An 18,259-nucleotide genomic window follows, 5' to 3' on the forward strand; every position below is an offset into this window, starting at 1 on the left:
GGGTACTTGAGTGTGCCTACTATATTAGGTAAAAGAGACTTTTCTTTTCTCTTTCTGTATTTTAGCAGTACATTCATGCAAGCAATTAAGATACAGCTATTCTCAGGTCTTGATGGATGTTTACAACTTTCAGTAATTGAAACCTAAACAGTTTCAAGAGGCAAGAGAAGCTCACAAAATAACTATAGTATTTGGCAAAATACAACAAATGTAGCCAAAGTAAGCTTTTAAACAATTTCATCATTTCTTTCTTACTTACACACTCGCACATGTGCGTGAGCACACACACACACACACACATGTGCATGAATAATCACTCTGCAGTGCTTAAACCAGCCTATGAGGCTGTGCAATTTCAGGCCTGCCCCCCATCTCTGCAGTCTTGTTGGAGCCTCTTCTCAACTCTCCAGACTTTTGGGTCTTCTTTCCTTTAACTCACCAGTCTTTATCCAGCTTTACGGCCTTCACGCTGATATTCCCCGTGCCTAAAAAGTTTCTCCTTACAGCCTCCAACTGCACCTCTGCCTTGGCCTCACCACCTACCCAGCTTTTATTTAACCTTTAGGCTCTGCTTAGATAGTTTCCTAAAAGAAGCCTTCCCCAATGACCCAGACTTGCCTCTCCCTTCCTCCCCTCTCAAATCACACACACTTGAGCACCTGCTTCTAACCACTTATCCAATGAATGCCTGTCTCCCCCACCAGACTGTAAGTTTAAGAAAGGCAGGAACAGTGTCTGTCTTAACACTGCTTGCCCCTTGCCCAGAACAGGGCCCAGCACACAGCAGCTGGTGAATGAAATTAACAACATCCTCCAAGGATTCCAAGGATTGGCTGATAAACTGATTTTGCTAATTCTCCACTCAGATTTGGACATAATGTATCCCGTATCAAGCTGTGGACATGACAGAAATACACAAATGGGTTAAGTAATCTCTTTGGAGAAAAACTCAAAATGAACAAAAACTTAAGACAGATATTACATGTATTTTTAAATTACTATGTGCAAAACCATAAGAAAAAAAATGTTACTTTAAAAAAAAAGCTTCAGGAGAAGAAAATGGTGTCTTCATTAGCGCTTGTCTTTAACACTCACAGGATGCTCTTTTGGGGAGACTAACTTGCACAGGCAAGGAAAAGAAACTAGGATGCATTTGCTTCGCCTAGGTTGTTACCATTCCTTTCCAGAGTAAATGTATCTCCTAAGGAAACAGAATGCACTGGACGGTAATTTTAAATATATCTAGGAAAAGCTTCCCAGGTAGTACAGTGGTAAAGAATTCACCTGTTAATTCAGAGGACGTGAGTGAGATATGCGGTTTTGATCCTGGGACCAGGAAGATCCTCTGGAATAGGAAATGGCAACCCACTCCAGTATTCTTCCCTGAAAAATTCCATGGAGAGAGGAGCCTGGGAGGCTACCGTCTATGGGTTTGCAAAGACACAACTGAGCGCGCACGCACGCACGCACGCACGCACGCACATACGCATCCAGGAAAAGTCCCCCGTGGTGTGATGGGCTTTTATGCACAGTGTGTCCACAATGAGGTGGCTTGAGGGACAGGGGAACAAGCAGCAAAATGTAAAGCCAGCCACTGGCAATGGCTCCAGTTTCTTTTCCTTAGGGCTTTCACCATGATGGTATCACTCACAAAATTAACTTCTCTCACTTAGGGCAGAAAAAAGTAGACTTTTTCCAAGAGAACAGATGGTACGGGCACCACATGATAAAGATTCCAAAGATCCTTCCAGAGAAATTTAGCTTTTTTGAAGGATACATAAAGACAGTCAGGGGGAAAAGGCCATTTCATGAGCAAGAAGTAGGTATAGTAACAACAGACTTAACTTGGTAAAAGAGGTAAACTTGGAGGAGAAGAGCAAGAAAGGAGAGGGGAAAAAAAGAGGGCAAAGGGAGATGGAAAAAAAAGAGCACTGAGGATCAAAGAAATAAGTTAAAAGGCACGTGTGATGGAAAGGGGTGAAAGAACCAAGACCAGTGACTAAATTTCACTCAGGGGCATAAGATCCTACATCTCAGAGCTGAGAGATACCTCTGAGGCAAATCACTTGATCAAACATCCTCCCTAACATTCAGCCAAACCCAGTCATGAGGTATCTACATCTAATACATCAAATGAAGGTCCCTGAAGCAAACAGCAGGTCTTCTAAAACACTTCTCCTCACTCAGTTTCTACTAATGATCACAAGAAAAATAAACAGAATTCACTTGTAATCACACTATGCATAGGGAAGAGATTCTGGGTGCCATCAACAGGCGCACTTTCAGCTGTGCTTTATAACCTCATCAAAGTCACTACTGCCAACTGATCCTCCCAGACACAAACGTCCTTAAAACACCCCTGAGGATCATACTACAACCCTAAAAAAAAAAATCAATCCTAGGCTCCACAGGATGGGAAAATACACCTCCACCACTTAAGAATCACTGAGAATATTTCTCATTTCAAATTGCTGTTAAAACTGTAAGAGCCTGCCTAGCTCATTTTCCATAATAAAAAGTTTAATTTCAAAAAAGGGCCTAGCACAGTTTCCAGCGCACAGAAGGCTTTTATTTATATACTCATTTATGAAAATTCTCCTTCTGAATCATATTCACAGCTGAAAAATAGTTATGACCTTCTCAAGATATGAAGTACTTCCACAAATTGGAAAAAGGGGGTGGGGTACTATTTTTAAGCCGTTCTGTTCAGCAGGGCAAGAAAAGAGTTGCTAATATTTGCATCCTATTTTACGGTCATTTCCGAGTAAAACAAAAAGAAATGTTCGGTGAGAAAACCAAAAACGTGCATACTTTGGGGCTGAGACTCAGATACCCTGGTCTGCACTCAGGTAACTCTGCAAGTGACAAAAGGAAAGTGCTTGTAATGGGGACTTTGAAAAAGAACCTTTGACCTCTGCTCGCATTCACGCGAAACCTTCCCGAGACCAGCTCCTTCGCCAGAATTCGAGGCTCCCAGAGGACCCCACAGTCGGAATTAGCATTTCCCTCCCGCTGACACCGAGGGCATCGTGCCTTTCAAGTCACCCCAAATCTCAGGATTCGGAAGTGAGGAGAGCTGCCGCTCCCACCCAGCCCCCACAGGGGGCTGTGTCTGTACCGCACGGAGCCCGAGAACTGCTGTGGGAAAACATTCCCAGTCCACGCAGCCCTCTCAGATCTCAGAAGAGACCGTGACCCCGACGCCCAAGAGGCGAGTCCCGACGCCGCCCTCCCTCGGCTCAGACAAAGGACTGGAACCCTGGCACGCCCCCTACTCACCGCTCAGATAGTTGGTCCACTTATACAGCACCCCCTCCATGGCGCCCGCGGCCACCTCGCCCTCGCCCGCCGGCCCCGTCACTGCTCCAGGCTCCAGGAGGCGAGGAGCACCGGCAGCAGGGCCATCGCCCGGCGCTGCCGAGCCGGTGACTCCCGGCGCCCGGGCCCAGTGCGGGGACGCCCCGCCGGCCTCACATCCTGGGCCCGGGGGCGGGGTCACTGCGGCGGCCTCCGCACGTGAGAGCGCGGCCGGCCGGTGGTCCCAGGCGCCGCAGGCGGCGCGCTGTCCTTAAGGAGGCCAAGGTACTAGGTGGGTTCGAGGGGCGACTGAAGTCACCAAAGTGTCGCGAGTGAAGTAGCCGGTCGCTGGCCGCGCCACGGCGCACTACCTGAGTGCTTGACCCACCGGGCTCAGGGCCCGCTCGCGCATGCCCAGTGCACCGCCTGCGCGCCGGTTCCCAAAATCCACCCCGGAGTTTAGCTGAGATGCCGGCGTGGCTGACCTAGTGAAAAGAGGCCCGCAGGGAAAATGAGTCCGGGCGGGCAGGCTTGCGACTAGAGGGAGGGTGAGAAGGGAGTAGAGAGGCCTCTGGGACAAAGGGGAACACAGACTTGACTCTATGGTACCATAGATGGGTTCCACCTCCCGATGTTTGGGAGCCACCGTGGCCCCTTAGGGTGCCCGCTGGATTCTAGTCTTCAGAGTCTGTCATTTCAAGGCTAACTGATCCTACACACTTAAAGGATATTGAGGGGGTACCCAACCATAGGGCATAAGGAGATGATGGGAATTTCACTATAGAATACTGTGAGTGACCAGGGAGCAAAAACAGATCTTTAAACTCTAAAACCTCCGCTGCACGAAGTGTGGTCCGTGTACAGCCGCACTGAAGGCACCTGGGAGCTTGTCTGAATTGTAGGATCTTGATGCAAGGCCCCAAACTCCTGAAGGAGATCTCCAGGGGGGATTCCCATGCATATTAAAGTGTGAGAAAGTTCTGTGCTAAGGATATTTGACTAGGGAAAATGTTAACTATAGATTCTGTGGTAAAAGCAGGTTACAAAACAGTGTACAGTAGGATCCTAATTATTTTAGGCATATGTCACAAAACTATGTGCCAAAATGTTGATGACTATTTCTGCATGGTGGCGTTACAGATTTTTTTCTTTTTCTTTAGTGTAATCTAAAGAAGTAAATAAAATCTCTTATTTGCAAAATCTGTTGCCATAGTTCACAAATAAAAACAGAAAAATTAATTTGCTATTTATCTGAAATTCAAATTTAATTAGGCTCCTGTATTTTTTTAATTATTTATTTTTAATGGGAGGATAATTGCTTTATAATGCTGTTTTGGTTTCTGCCATACAGCAACATGAATAAGCCATAGGTATACACATATCCTGGAGAAAGCAATGGCACCCCACTCCAGTACTCTTGCCTGGAAAATCCCATGGACGGAGGAGCCTGGTGGGCTGCCGTCTATGGGGTCACACAGAGTCGGACACGACTGAAGCGACTTAGCAGCAGCGGCAGCAGCAGCAGCATACACATATCTCCTCCTTCTTGAACCTCTCTCCCACCTCCCACCCCATCCCACAGATGGGTTGTCAGAAAGCCCTATGCTGTGACTCCTGTATTTTAACTGGAAACGAGTATTTTCCAGTTTCTTCCAAGTCAGCTTTAATGAACAAGTATTGCTTTTGAAATTATGCAAAAAATGTAAAACAAAATCTTTAAACTTAGCCTGTATAATTCATAACTGTGATTACTATTTCTGCTTTAAAACAGAGGTCTGTATATCCTTATCCTTGATAGAGGCCATTATTGACCATCTACACTTTTGTTGTTCAGTGGCCAAGTTGTGTCCGACTCTTCGGGATTCCGTGGACTGTAGCACCCCAGACTTCCCTGTCCCTCACCATTTCCCAGAGTTTGCCCAAATTCATGTCCATTGAATCAATGATGCCATCCAACCATCTCATCCTTTGTCACCCTCTTCTGCCTTCAGTCTTTCCCAGCAGCAGGGTCTTTTCTCATTATTGACCCTCTACACTAAGGTCATCTAAAATTATTAGTGACCATAATATTGTATGGTGTTGTAGAATGAATCAGATGTTGGGATGATGGAGCTCAACTGCTTTTGGGGCTGAATAAACTTAAGTAGGACACTTAACCTCTCCTAGCCAAAATATTAACTTATCTTTTAGAGGGATAAAAGAACTTGCCTTACCCACAGAGTAGTGAGGTTCACGAAGAACCAGAAAGCACTTTGAAACCTAAACCACTGTTACATGCCTGTGTGCTCAGTCGCCTGCGTCTCTATGATTCCATGAACTGTAGCCCACCAGGCTCCTCTGTTCATGGAATTTTCCAGGCAAGAATACTGGAGTGGGTTGCCATTTCCTACTCCAGGGGATCTTTCCCAACCAGGAATTGGGAACCAACTAGGAACCCGAGTCTCCAGCGTCTCCACCACTGGCAGGCAGATTCTTTACCACTGCTCCACCTGGGAAGCCCCCTTACCATACTTTTTGGTGTGCGGGGTGTTGGGGGGAAGGGAGCGGGCTCTCTCACCAACCGTGAGACGAAAGGAGTCTTTCCTGAGACCTCTGCCATTTCCCCTGGACCCAGGACTTCACAACCCTGCGGATTCTTTACATCTCGGAATCTGTCTGAGGTTTCCGGTTAGCTGTGTTCCCCACCCCTCTCTCCAATTCCTAAATTGTGGAATTCTGTAATCCCCGGGCCTTCAGGACCACTCCGGGTGGTTTGCTTCTGCGCTACCTCCCCTCAGCGGAACTGCAAATTGCAATATTGTGACACCATTGGCTTGAGAGACTCCTGAGGGACAGAATCACAAGCCAATGGGAGGCCGTCTTTCCAGGAGCCAGCGTTGTAAGAGCCAGTCAGGGCAGGGGTTGGGCTTAACTCTTTAGAGGTGAGTTCGCAAAGCGTGGGAAAGTTGTCGGTGGTGAATGTGCCACGTCTGCTAGGAAGGGAGGGAGTCATGACTTGCCAGAGGCTGTTGTCTTTAAGTCTTCAACTACTTTCTTAACTCTATGAGGTCGGGGGCCCTTTCTGTGTTTTTGTAGCAACTTCTTTCCTGCCCTGGCAACATGAGGCTTTTCTTGTGGAATGCAGTCCTGACACTGTTAGTAACTTGTTTGAGTGGGGCTCTCATCCCAGAACCAGAAGTGAAGATTGAAGTTCTCCAGAAGCCGTTCATCTGCCATCGCAAGACCAAAGGAGGGGATTTGATGTTGGTCCATTATGAAGGCTACTTAGAAAAGGACGGCTCCTTATTTCACTCCACGTAAGTAATTATACCCTTCGGGTAAAATAATAAAAGAACTCAACCCACATATGCCAGCTCTTGGGCAGGGATAGTGGCGCGTACCAACTTTATCTCTTTAAAAAAAACTGAAATATCTAATTTCTTTCTATGGGGAAAGGAAGTTGTTGAAACCCAATCTTATATAACAAGGCCTTTGAAGATCTTACTGGAAACATGTGCTCAGGATAAAACAGTAATTTTTTTAATTATAAAAATTAGAACTAGAATTTCTGAAATACTGTAGAAATATCTAGGTGTATAATTAGGCAATAAGTAGAAAAGACTTAAAGGAATTCTCATTTCTCAAACTTTGATCCTGAGGGAAAATAACTTTGGTGTAGGTAAAATTTACTTTAGCTTTTCAGAGCAACTTCATGAGCAGAATATACTATCATTTATTTGCTTGTCATAGGATATTTTAACGTTAGTTCATTGACTTACTTAAATTCTGTTCTGATAGATGACATTTTGGTCAAGGCACAGGACCATGATTCATTTCATTATTTCTTTCTAGAAATCAAAGACTTCATTGACGGGTGTGGGTGTGGTTATGGAAGATTAATCCAATACCTACAGTGAAGGATTTTCAGGTGGTTACACTATCATTATTTCTGCTTCATAAAGAAAGAAATTGCAAAATGGAAATCTTTTAAAAGTATACTGATTTCCAATTAGGCATTGAATCTCTGATTCCATTCCAAACATATTTACTGAACATTTCTTTATGTTAGCCCTTTTGTTTGATACTAGAGAAAATTTAAATATCTGACTTCTTTCCAGCCTCATCCATTCATTCATCTATCCATCAATCAAATCCTTACTGAGCGACCACAAGTCAGGCCCTAGGGATACAAAGATGACTAAGAGTGGCTTCTGCTCCAGCAGGACACTGTCTACAGGGGGGAAGGAAGACAAATAACTCATGATGTAAAGGACAGAATGTTCGAAGTGCTCACAAAGCGTAATGGACTCTAGAATTAATCGTGCTCTAAAGGTGGGGAAAGAGAGCGACTTCCCAGAGATCATAACTGAGATGGGTCTTGAAAGATGGATGGAGGTTTTTTGGTGGAGAATGAGGAAGGGGGGACATCCCAGGTAGAGAGAATGACATGAACTAAAGCAGCAAAGTTTCATGGCCCTTCCTAGACCTTGTTTTCTGATAAACTGCCTTTACCGGGCATTCCTATCTGGTCTGTCATGACGTTCTGAAGTCAGTGGCACTCTTCCCTGAACTCTGTTAGTCCTTGAAAAAAGTTCCAAGATGGTAGCTTGCCACTGAATTCTCAATAGCCCTATCTTTTTTTTTCAATGAGAACAGTGCCACATTGGACATTAAACAATATTATGATTTGCGTTTGAAACTTTCAATTACATTTTTATTTTAGTCTGATCTATTTTAGGTCCAGCCTTTCAAGTCTCAGAACCAAAAGCCTGTGTGGACTTCAGTGCAAACCACTTGACGTTATTTAACACTTTGCTACTGAAGTTCTACTTCCTGATCAGGGGAATATTGTCATGCAGCCTCCATGTAAATGGTCAAAACCTGCTAACTCTGAGTATTATAATGAAAGTACCACCAAATGATCGGTTTATAAAGTACGTTCATCATTTCAAGAACCATAACTTACGTGGTAAATGGCCTAAATCCTTTAGCATGACAGTAAACGTCCCAAAACTGTAACAGCACTGGGTACTGGATTCTTTCTTCTTTCTTTATTCTGTTCTAGCTTTCCTCTATGTTCTACAGTTGCCATTTTGCTACTTTGATCATGGGCCAAATTCAAGAAAAGAAGTGAGGACCTTTACCTACATTTAGTAACCATGGTACTTGGGAAGCTTAGTAGAACGACTTCCAGTTCTCACCTACAAGAGAATAGGCCAGTTCCCTTATTGCACTGAAGTGATGTTAGTCTCAGTCATGTCCAACTCTTTGGGGTCCCATGGATTGTAGCCTGCCAGGCTTCTCTGTCCATCGAATTCTCTAGGCAAGAATACTGGAGTGGGTTGCCTTTCCCTTCTACAGGGGATCTTCCTGACCCAGGGATCGAGCCTGGGTCTCCCACATTGCAGGCAGATTCTTTACCATCTGAGCCACCAGAGAAGCCCCTTTATTGCACTGAAAGAGTTAATTGGGTTAGATACTACTCAGCCCACAAGCCCCTCCAGTAGCCCATCAGGTTGGCTTTCTTAGGCTGGCCTCTCATGAGCCAGGATATCTTGACCATTCACTTCTTCTCTAGTCTTTGAGGGGCCACTCTTCCAGACTGCCTTGCATAGCCCCACAATAAACACCTAGGGAGAGAATTAGACCAGGGTCTGAATGGGGATTCAGGGCTGAAGAGCAGCCTCTTGCACCTGTCAGAACCATCAGCAGGCTGTACATCAGGAAAGGTTGTAGAGAGGATATAAGATGCTGTGCTCTCGACTCTCCATTGTCCATGTGAGTATTCTTAGCCTCTCATCCTCCTTCCCAAACTCATCCATATTCCATTATTTTATCCCTCTCTGCACCCTAGTGGTCTCCCAGGGAAAGCATCACTGTGCGATTAAGACTTTGAACTTTGGAATTCAAAGTTTGAACTTTGAACTTTGGAGTTAGGTCAGATACTGGCACACTTAACCTCAGTTTCCTCCACTGTACAATGGTGTAATAATGGTACTTATCTCATATGATCACTGTTAGACTTAAAAGAAGCAAAGCATTTAGATAATACTTGGTATACAACAAGGCTTCCCAGGTGGTGCAGTGGTAAAAGAATTTGCCTGCCAGTGCAGGAGACACAGGAGACACAGGTTCCATCCCTGGATTGGAAAGATCCCCTGGAGAAGGAAGTGGCAACCCACTCCAGTATTCTTGCCTGGAGAGTCCTGTGGACAGAGGAGCCTGGTAGGCTATAGTCCATGAGATCGCAAAAAGTCAGACACAACTTAGTGACTGAGCATGAGCAGGAGCAATGATAAAGTTACTAAAGAGTCCAAATGTGTTTTCTTTCTGTTGTAGTCACAAACATAACAATGGTCAGCCTATTTGGTTCACCCTGGGCATCCTGGAGGCTCTCAAAGGTTGGGACCAGGGCTTGAAGGGAATGTGTGTAGGAGAAAAGAGAAAGCTCACCATTCCTCCTGCCTTGGGCTATGGAAAAGAAGGAAAAGGTAATAGCGATTCTACTTTTGTACTACAGCATTATAATTCTTCTCTGGATTAGGCATAGAAGGTAGTAACTACTGTGTATTTTTTTTTCAAGAAGTAAATACAGGACTTGTATATCTTAGGAAAATATAATTTTGTCTTGATTACCATTTGAAGTGGCCAATTAATCATAATATATAAATGGTCAACTGAACTATCAATGAAAAAATGTTCTATAATCTCAACTTTGTTTACTATTGCTCACCAATATGGTGGCGTTTTTTAATGGTAGTATTATATATATAACATAATGTTTACCATTTTGAAGTATATAGTTTAGTGGAATTCAGTGCATTCACATTGTTGTGCCAGTGTCTCCATTGTCTCCCGGACTTTTTTGTCCTCCCCAATTGAAACTTACTGATTTGTTTTAATAATGCAAAAAGAAAGACTACTCAGTATAGCTGTTTTGATGAGTTGAACATTTGAAATACAGATTATTAAGGAATTAAATGCAGTTTTAGATGTGAGCTCTGTATGAGTCACAACTGACATCTCCCACGACAGAGCTTTTATTGGAGGTTCTTTTCATGTTTAAAATTGTTTTATAATTTATTTAAATAAATAATGGAATGTCATGAAATGAGTTTAATAAAGCAGAAGCAACTGGGCTAGTTGGTCCAGGGAGCCTTTGTGCTAGTATTCTAGGGCAGCCAATAAAACCTGTTGTTCAGGTGGGAGACCATGCAGTTTTCCACAGGGCTACTTATAAGAAGCCTAAAGATGTTTATATGCATGCATCCTATAATTCCTTCATTAGAATCTAACCTACGGTAATAATCTGGTATTGGGGAAGATTTATAAACAGAATGTCCATCACTATGTTGTTTTTAATAGCTAAAAGACTGAAATCAACTTAAGTGTATAATAACAGAGGTGTAGCTAAATAAAATATGACCCAGTTATTTAAAAATGGCATTTCGGGGCTTCCCTAGTAGTCCAATGGCTAAGACTCCAACACTCTCAATGTATCGGCCCAGGTTTGATCCCTGGGCAGGGAACTACATCCCACACACTGCAACTAAAAATCCTGTATGCCTCAAAAAAGATCAAACATCCTGTGTGCTGCAACTAAGACCTGGCACAGCCAAATAAAACTAATAAATACTTAAAATAAAAGAGTATTTTAAACATTAAAAAAATTATATCTAAAATATGTATGCTATAATGTTATATATAAAATAAGAAAACAAAGATATAGTATGATAGTATTAGGAAAAAATATATATACATACAAAGTGAATCACAAGGAAATAGAATGTTGATAATGGACAGTGGTTCTGGGAGTTATTTTTATTTTTTGGTTCTATCTCTTCCACATTCTGTACGTAATGAAGAAAAAAAGTTTAAGAAGTCATTAGAACTAGACATAAAACCACTCTGATGTAGTAAAAATACAGACTTCATAGCCTCCAAGCTTAACCATTTATAAGGCGGGGACTATGGTTTCCTACCCCAGTTTCCTAAGAAGAACATAGGTGCCATATATGAAGTATTACATATTCTAAAATGGACCTTGCTATTCAAATCTTCTGCATTAAGCAGGATTTATTACAAAATTCAATTCTTGTTTTAATAGTCATCCTTTTGGAGAATAAAATCAAGTATCTTGAAAATGTTTCTCTGATGTTCAACATAGTCTTTCACTTTCCTGTATCTTTAACGTTTCTCCTTTTAATATTTATGTAAATCTTCTGCAAAGAACAGGATTTACTAACAAAATTCAACTCTGATTTTAATAATGATCCTTTTAGAGGATAAAATCAAGTATCTGATGTTTAACATATTCTTTCACTTTTCTGTATCTTTATTGTTTCACCTTTAATATTTATATAAATATTAAATGGTATTTATAATGTCTGTCTATATAAATGATATTAGTATATTAATATAAATACTAAATGGTATTAGTCCATGTCTCTTTCTCCATACTCCATTTAACTTGATTTTACTTTGTAACAAGTTAGAGATCTGAATTTGAGTCATTTCCTTCAAACAGAGTCCCATGAAACTAATCCTGCTAACATGTACTTAAACACAAGTTTTGTAGTTTTTGAGTACCATGTTTGCATGCCTCCTTTTGGAAAGATTGCGGTTTTCTTCATGACCTCTAGTGCATGCCCTCTGCCTAGATCTGGAATGGTACGCTTCAGCACACAGTGTAAGTTTTGTTCTTTGGATGCTTACAAATGCTCTTTCGTGGGAATATGTGGGATGAGGGAGTGGGGCACTAAGAAATATTTGTAATCTTTACCCAGACCTGTATGTTAATTATACTTACAAGAAAACAAATTGGAAAAAAATAATGTCAGTTTCCCAGAAGTTTTTGGTTTTGTTTAGGTTTTTTTTTTTTTTTTTAAGGTCCCTGGGACTCTAACAAAGCTCTTTTCACTTTAAAAGATTTTTATCTCCCTTCTCAGCAATTTATTTTTATGTCTCCCCCTCCCATGGAATTTCCTCAACATGTGTTGAATTTGCTTCCAGATGAGAAAACTGAGACTTAGAGAAAGGCAGATGTGTTTTGTCCCAGGGTGAGCTCACCTTGTTACATACTGCCTCCCAGTGGTGGAAATGGCCATGCTGGATGTGTCTCTAGGCCAGGAGTTTCTGACCCCAAAGTTAGTAAATCACTTCTACTATGATTAACTCTGAATGAAAGCCCATTAAGTCATTCTTGACATATAATATGTAATCTATTAATTATATTTGAAATTTAATTCTCAGACCATGAGGCATCTGTGTGTGTGTGTGTGTGTGTATGTGTGTGTACAAAAATTGCAAGGTCAAAACACTCTCTTTTGGATCTAATAATTTGGATTGTTCTATCTTTATTCTATTTGTTTGAATAAACTATAAATAATTTCTCTATATGTGACAGTCTGAGAAATGTTCTTCATTTAATTCAGTTAAAATAGTATTTTGTTAATTACTGCAAGTTTTCTACCATCTAAACTTTGTGATCTTTTAAATAAAACTTAACCCCCACCCTCTCTACGTGTCAGGTAAAATTCCCCCAGAAAGTACACTGATATTCAACATTGATCTCCTGGAGATTCGAAATGGACCAAGATCCCATGAGTCATTCCAAGAAATGGATCTTAATGATGACTGGAAACTCTCTAAAAATGAGGTGACCTTCCCTTTCTCTCTCTCTCTCTTCCCTTTTTCCTCCCTTCTTCCCTGCCTTTTTCCTTCCTTCCTTTTAACTCACTTTTTAAGAAATATATTTTTAAATAAAATTTATTTTATTGTGTAAAATGTTATTTATAAGTTTTCTTAAACACTGATGCTTTGAAAATTGCCTTTTTTTTTTTCCATAGGAAATCATTGTATTGGAGAAAAGTATATTGAGACTTCCCATTCTTTTGCTTTTTTTCCCCTTAATGCAATAGGATTCACTGTATCTTGCTCTTGCCCTTTTTTTTTTTAAACTTTTTTTTTTGTATTGTGGTGTAGCCGATTAACAATTAGGTAAATAGCAAAGGGACTCAGCCATACATATACAAATATCCATACTCCCCCAAACTCCCCTCCCATCCAGGCTGCCACATAACATTGAGCAGAGTTTTATGTGCTATATAGGAGGTCCTTGTTGGTTATCCATTGTAAATATAGCAGTTTGTAGCATATCCTCCCAAACTCCCTAAGTATCCCTTCCCTTCTTCCTTCCTTCCCCCTTGCCCAGAGTTTTTGAAGATCTGTTTTACCAAGACAAATTCCTGTTTTGGAGTTACTGTGTAAGAAACAAAGATGTCCTGCATAATATCACTGGTTGTTAAATGGAGTTGTATAGTGATTATCTAGCAGTTAGCAGCAGCAAGCAGATCACATGCTCAGTTTTGCTCAGAATAGGAGATCCCAGTCTTGATTTTTCATAGAAGCAGACAGACCTTTCCCAGCTCCCTCAAGGTCCTGGTGTTGAGAAAGAGGAAAGGAAGAGGACTTCTCTATATAATTTATTTAGGCTTTTGCAGCCATTGCTACACATACATGTCTTAGTCTGGCTTCTGTGGGGAAAGAAATGGAGAAAGATCTGTATCCTTAAATTTTTTGTCTACTCATATTCTCCATTATGGGCTTCCCTGACAGCTCGTTGGTAAAGAATCCACCTGCAATGCAGGAGACCCTCGTTCAATTCCTGGGTTGGGAAGATCCGCTGGAGAAGGGATAGGCTACCCACTCCAGTATTCTTGGGCTTCCCTTGTGGCTCATCTGGTAGAGAATCCGCCTTCAATGTGGGAGACCTGGATTCGATCCTTGTGTTGGGAATATCCCCTGGGGAAGGGAAAGACTACCCCACTCCAGTATTCTGGCCTGGAGAATTCCATGGACTGTATGTATAGTGTAGTCCATGGGGTCTCAAAGGATTGGACACGACTGAGTCATTCCCCCCATTCTCCATTATGGCTTGGCTAGTCAGAAATCAAGTCCCTTTTTATGCTTTCATCCATTTCATTCCAATGACCAGAAAATGATTGAGTCTTGAATAAGATATGTTGTTATAAACCACAGGGTCATGATCCACAGCTACTAAATTTATAACACCTCAGAGTGTTTATCAGTCATTAACTCTTTTCTATCCAAGATAAATTTGAATTCCCTTTCCTTTAAAAAATCCTGAATAAACAACACATTCACATGGTTCAAAGAAATCAATTCAATATAAAAGGATTTATTAAGAAGTCATTCTCCCACCTATATCCTCTTCTACCATGTGACCTTCTCCTTCCTATCCAGTTTTATTAGTTTCTAATGTATTCTTCTAGGTATTTCTTTATCCAAATACTAGCAAACATGAATATACAGTTTTCTTTCCCCCTTGCTTACACAAAAAGCAGCATACTACGCATACGGTTTGGGATCTCACTTTATTCACACAGTATACCCTGGAGACGTGTTCTGCCTTAGCGCATCTATTATCACTGCCTCTCCCGCTTTTTTCAACTGCATTACATCCCCTTAATCTTAAAAATAAATGTGCACATTATGTTTGCATATTGGTGGTAGAGGGAGGAGAGAAGGTTTGAAATTGCTCCTCTAACAGAGGAATATGATTAAAAATGAAAATACAGTTGAACTGCATTATGGTGAATCTAGTAGGTAATTGCGGAGAAGGCAATGGCACCCCACTCCAGTACTCTTGCTTGGAAAATCCCATGGATGGAGGAGCCTGGTAGGCTGCAGTCCATGGGGTCGCAAAGAGTTGTACACAACTGCGCGACTTCACTTCCACTTTTCACTTTCATACATTGGAGAAGGAAATGGCAACCCACTCCAGTGTTCTTGCCTGGAGAGTCCCAGGGACTGGAGAGCCTGGTGGGCTGCCGTCTATGGGGTTGCACAGAGTCGGACACGACTGAAGCGACTTGGCAGCAGCAGCAGCAGCAGTAGGTAATTGGGGGCAATATTTTGTTTATATATTCAAATATCTGTGTAAAAATGGAAATTTTTAGTCTAAATACTCATCAGTCTGGATTTTGCTTTAATCTCTGAGATGGAAAGGTCAAGTGGCATGATCACACCGAGTTCCAGAGCAGCTACTGTTTCTAGTCACCTACTTAAATTGTAAAAAGGCCATCACCTAGTCTGATTTTAAGAGAAATACCTGGAGTTCTGATCCTTGTTAGAAAACAAGATCTGGGTAATTCAGTGGATTGAAAGGTAGCGGTCTTTCAAATCCCTGACTCTGTGGTGGACTGGGATTAGTACGCTTCATTGTGTGTTTTTCTCGTGCTGTAATCCTTACGTTTGCCTCTGGGCAGTATTCAGTGTCTCTGCCATAGCACTATTTGTTGTGGTTTACTTGCATCCAAATCTTTTGTGATCCCATGGACTGTAGTCCGCCAGCCTCCTTGTCCATGGGATTTCCCAGGCAAGAATACTGGAGTGGGTTGCCCTTTCCTTCTCCAGGGGATCTTCCCGACCCAGGGATAGAACGTCAGTCTCCTGCCTTGCAGGCGGATTCTTTACCACTGAGCTGCCTGGGAAGCCCACAGCACTAAAGAAACAGCTTTTCAGGGGAAAGTTCTTTATAACTCTTTTACTATCATATGTAGCTGTTTAGTAGTTGTTATATATAACTAAATACACTACCCATCTAGTCTATAATATTGATTGGCTCAATGTGGGTGTCTTATGAATCTGAATTATTAATGTGACCCATTATTTTGTAGGTTAAAGTGTATTTAAAGAAGGAGTTTGAAAAGCATGGTGCAGTGGTGAATGAAAGTCATCATGATGTTTTGGTAGAGGATATTTTTGATAAAGAAGATGAAGACAAAGATGGATTTATATCTGCCAGAGAATTTACATATAAACATGATGAATTATAGACACGTCTCCCATTTTACATGGCATCCATCCTTAAAAGCAAGGGTAATTATCCCGAAAGAAAGTCTTATTTGTTAACTATGTTCTGTTCATGCTTTGTTTTTTTTATTTTTATATATTTTTCTGAATATTATTTGAAGAACCCCTTAGGGCTTCTAAGTACATTTATTTCTGGTAAGTTATTGGGAAGAAAAAGGTGATCTGTTTTTGAAGAGAAGACTTCTGGACCATTTTTCACTTTCACATGTGAAGCTGTATGTTTTACTTACATACATGTAATTTTCAAATATTGCAACCAGGAGCGTGCCCCACATAAGAACAGGTTACAGCACAGATCAGCACCCTCTATTTCTTTTTCCCTCATCTCCAAGTTAGATGCTGATATTTGAAAAGCCTTTAGCAATAACCCAAGGCTTATTATTTTCATGTTGTAATGAAACAGTGTGCCTATTACTGCTTTTGAGTCTCTGCTTGAGGAAAACAGGAAAATGGTTGTTGAGCTCTACTTTTAAGTAACTGCTTTACTGAGGAGATGTGCAATGCTGAAGTGAGTAACAAAATTCATAATTTATAAATGTTTACATTGAAATCTGCCTGGGATTTAAGCTACATAACTAGCAATGAATGACCTACCATGATTAACAGAACAATTTATTTATGTGTTTATTTCTTCATAATAAAATGTGTCAAAATATTGCAAAGGAGGTGAAGAGTTGGAATGAGTCACTGTTTACTTTTTAAGGCTAGCAGATCGCCCTTCCTCATTCTTTAATTGATAAATGTCTATAACTAATGTGTTATACTACAGTAACATTGTCTTATAAGAGAAATTAGTGATACAATAAAAAATTTCCCATTTCTGCCTCATCAAAAAAAAAAAATGAGGCAGACCCACAGCAGCTACTATTTTTTTAAAAATTTTTATTGAAGTATAGTTGCTTTACAATGTTGTTAGTTCACAGCGGCTACCTTTGAATAGAGGTCTATCACAAGTCAAAAGTTGATGATTTTATAATTTTATCTTAAATTGGAATTCTTCCCCAATACTTTTTAAAAATACCCAAACCTCATTTGCTAAGAAGAGTAAGTTTACAAAGTGATCTCAAGTGCATCATTGTCCGATTCTCACTAAGCCTATGAAAAAAAGAGATCTTATTGTACCTATTTTATAAATGAGAAAGTTGTCATTCAGAGAGATTGATTTTTGTGCCCAAGGTCAATCAGTAACTAACTTGTAGACCCAGATTTCAATCCCCAAGTTAAGTATCTTTGTACTGCCCTCTGGTATTGAAAAGGATTCTCTCTTCAGTTTGCTCTCCTAGTAGTCAACTCTGTTTTTTGTCCTTGGATCCTTATCCTTTGAAGATAGTTAACTGGCTGTATGTGGTGCTTTTGAAATCCCATGATCCAGAAATGTCTCTGGTTTAATTGAATAATCTTAGGGTGAGCACTGAATTGCCTCAAAAACCCTAGGGGCGAGAGGGTCCAGGCATGTGTCTTAGTTGTTTATCTCTGGTACTTATGAACAATTACTACATCATGTATGGACGACTTTCACTGATTATATGTGGACATTTTCATCACTAAAACAGGAAGTTCTTGGGAAGAACATAAATAACACCTTTCTCTGATGAAATCACCTATATTTAGAAAACTCTTAAGTTGTCACTGCTGTTTTCCTCAACTTGAAGGACTTACAAACCACAATACAGAAAGCTTTGTACTGTATTATTGAGGGAAAGAAAGTAGCTTGTCATCCCGTGCTATATTGTATAGACATTACTGATGATGCTATCTATGGTGGAAGAGGAAAGGAAAAAGAATTTTGGTTATTCAGGGAGCATATTATTTATCTTGTATGAATTTGGATCAATTCCCACCTAAATATTTAGATACAAGTATGAAATGACAGCATATAAATAGGTTATGGTTGTTTTTACATTATCTGCCTGTTTAGTGTAGCAGCATCTTTGCACTACTTTTCATTCGTAAGAATAATCAGACATGAACTGTGACTCCACTTGTATATAATTTGCCTCAGTAATACTGCTAAGATATGTTATATTTAAATTTCAACAACTCTGTTGTGGTATTCTTTTCAAAATAAAGTTTATTTGGGAAATAA

The 18,259-nt window shown here is 40.8% G+C and overlaps 2 protein-coding genes across 10 annotated transcripts in view; one reads left to right on the forward strand and one right to left on the reverse strand.

The window, feature by feature from the left end:
- The window catches only part of PLEKHA8 (pleckstrin homology domain containing A8), a 109,083-nt gene extending 102,992 nt beyond the window's left edge, over positions 1-6,091 (reverse strand). For 3 of the 6 annotated variants that reach the window (XR_009494159.1, XM_005205500.5, XM_024990801.2), the window contains exon 1: positions 3,280-3,692. Coding sequence is in view for 3 of the 6 variants with exons in the window: in XM_005205500.5 (XP_005205557.1) it covers positions 3,280-3,319 (40 nt within the window). In the remaining 3 variants the exon portion in view is untranslated. Of the gene's footprint in view, positions 1-3,279; positions 3,693-5,854 lie in introns of those variants that run through there. The other 3 variants (XM_024990802.2, XM_015469610.3, NM_001197032.1) reach the window with 3 other exon arrangements.
- Positions 6,092-6,214: 123 nt separating this feature from the next.
- FKBP14 (FKBP prolyl isomerase 14) lies at positions 6,215-18,259 on the forward strand. Of its 4 annotated transcripts, none has more exons than XR_234313.5 (5): positions 6,215-6,593; positions 9,616-9,767; positions 11,804-11,965; positions 12,289-12,422; positions 12,807-12,895. XR_234313.5 is itself a non-coding variant. In XM_005205506.5 (5 exons), the coding sequence occupies exons 1-5, from the start codon at positions 6,397-6,399 to the stop codon at positions 16,134-16,136; spliced, it is 798 nt and encodes a 265-aa protein (XP_005205563.1). In that variant the 5' UTR covers positions 6,215-6,396; the 3' UTR covers positions 16,137-18,259. The 4 variants fall into 4 exon arrangements, 3 of the variants coding, with proteins under 3 accessions (XP_005205563.1, XP_059741735.1, NP_001069859.2); XM_005205506.5 differs by lacking the exon at positions 12,289-12,422 and adding an exon at positions 15,978-18,259 and having other exon boundaries at positions 12,807-12,934; XM_059885752.1 differs by lacking the exon at positions 12,289-12,422 and adding an exon at positions 13,125-15,191 and having other exon boundaries at positions 12,807-12,934.

This window comes from Bos taurus, chromosome 4, assembly GCF_002263795.3.
Source record: "Bos taurus isolate L1 Dominette 01449 registration number 42190680 breed Hereford chromosome 4, ARS-UCD2.0, whole genome shotgun sequence".
In the NCBI taxonomy this organism is placed as follows: Eukaryota; Metazoa; Chordata; class Mammalia; order Artiodactyla; family Bovidae; genus Bos; species Bos taurus.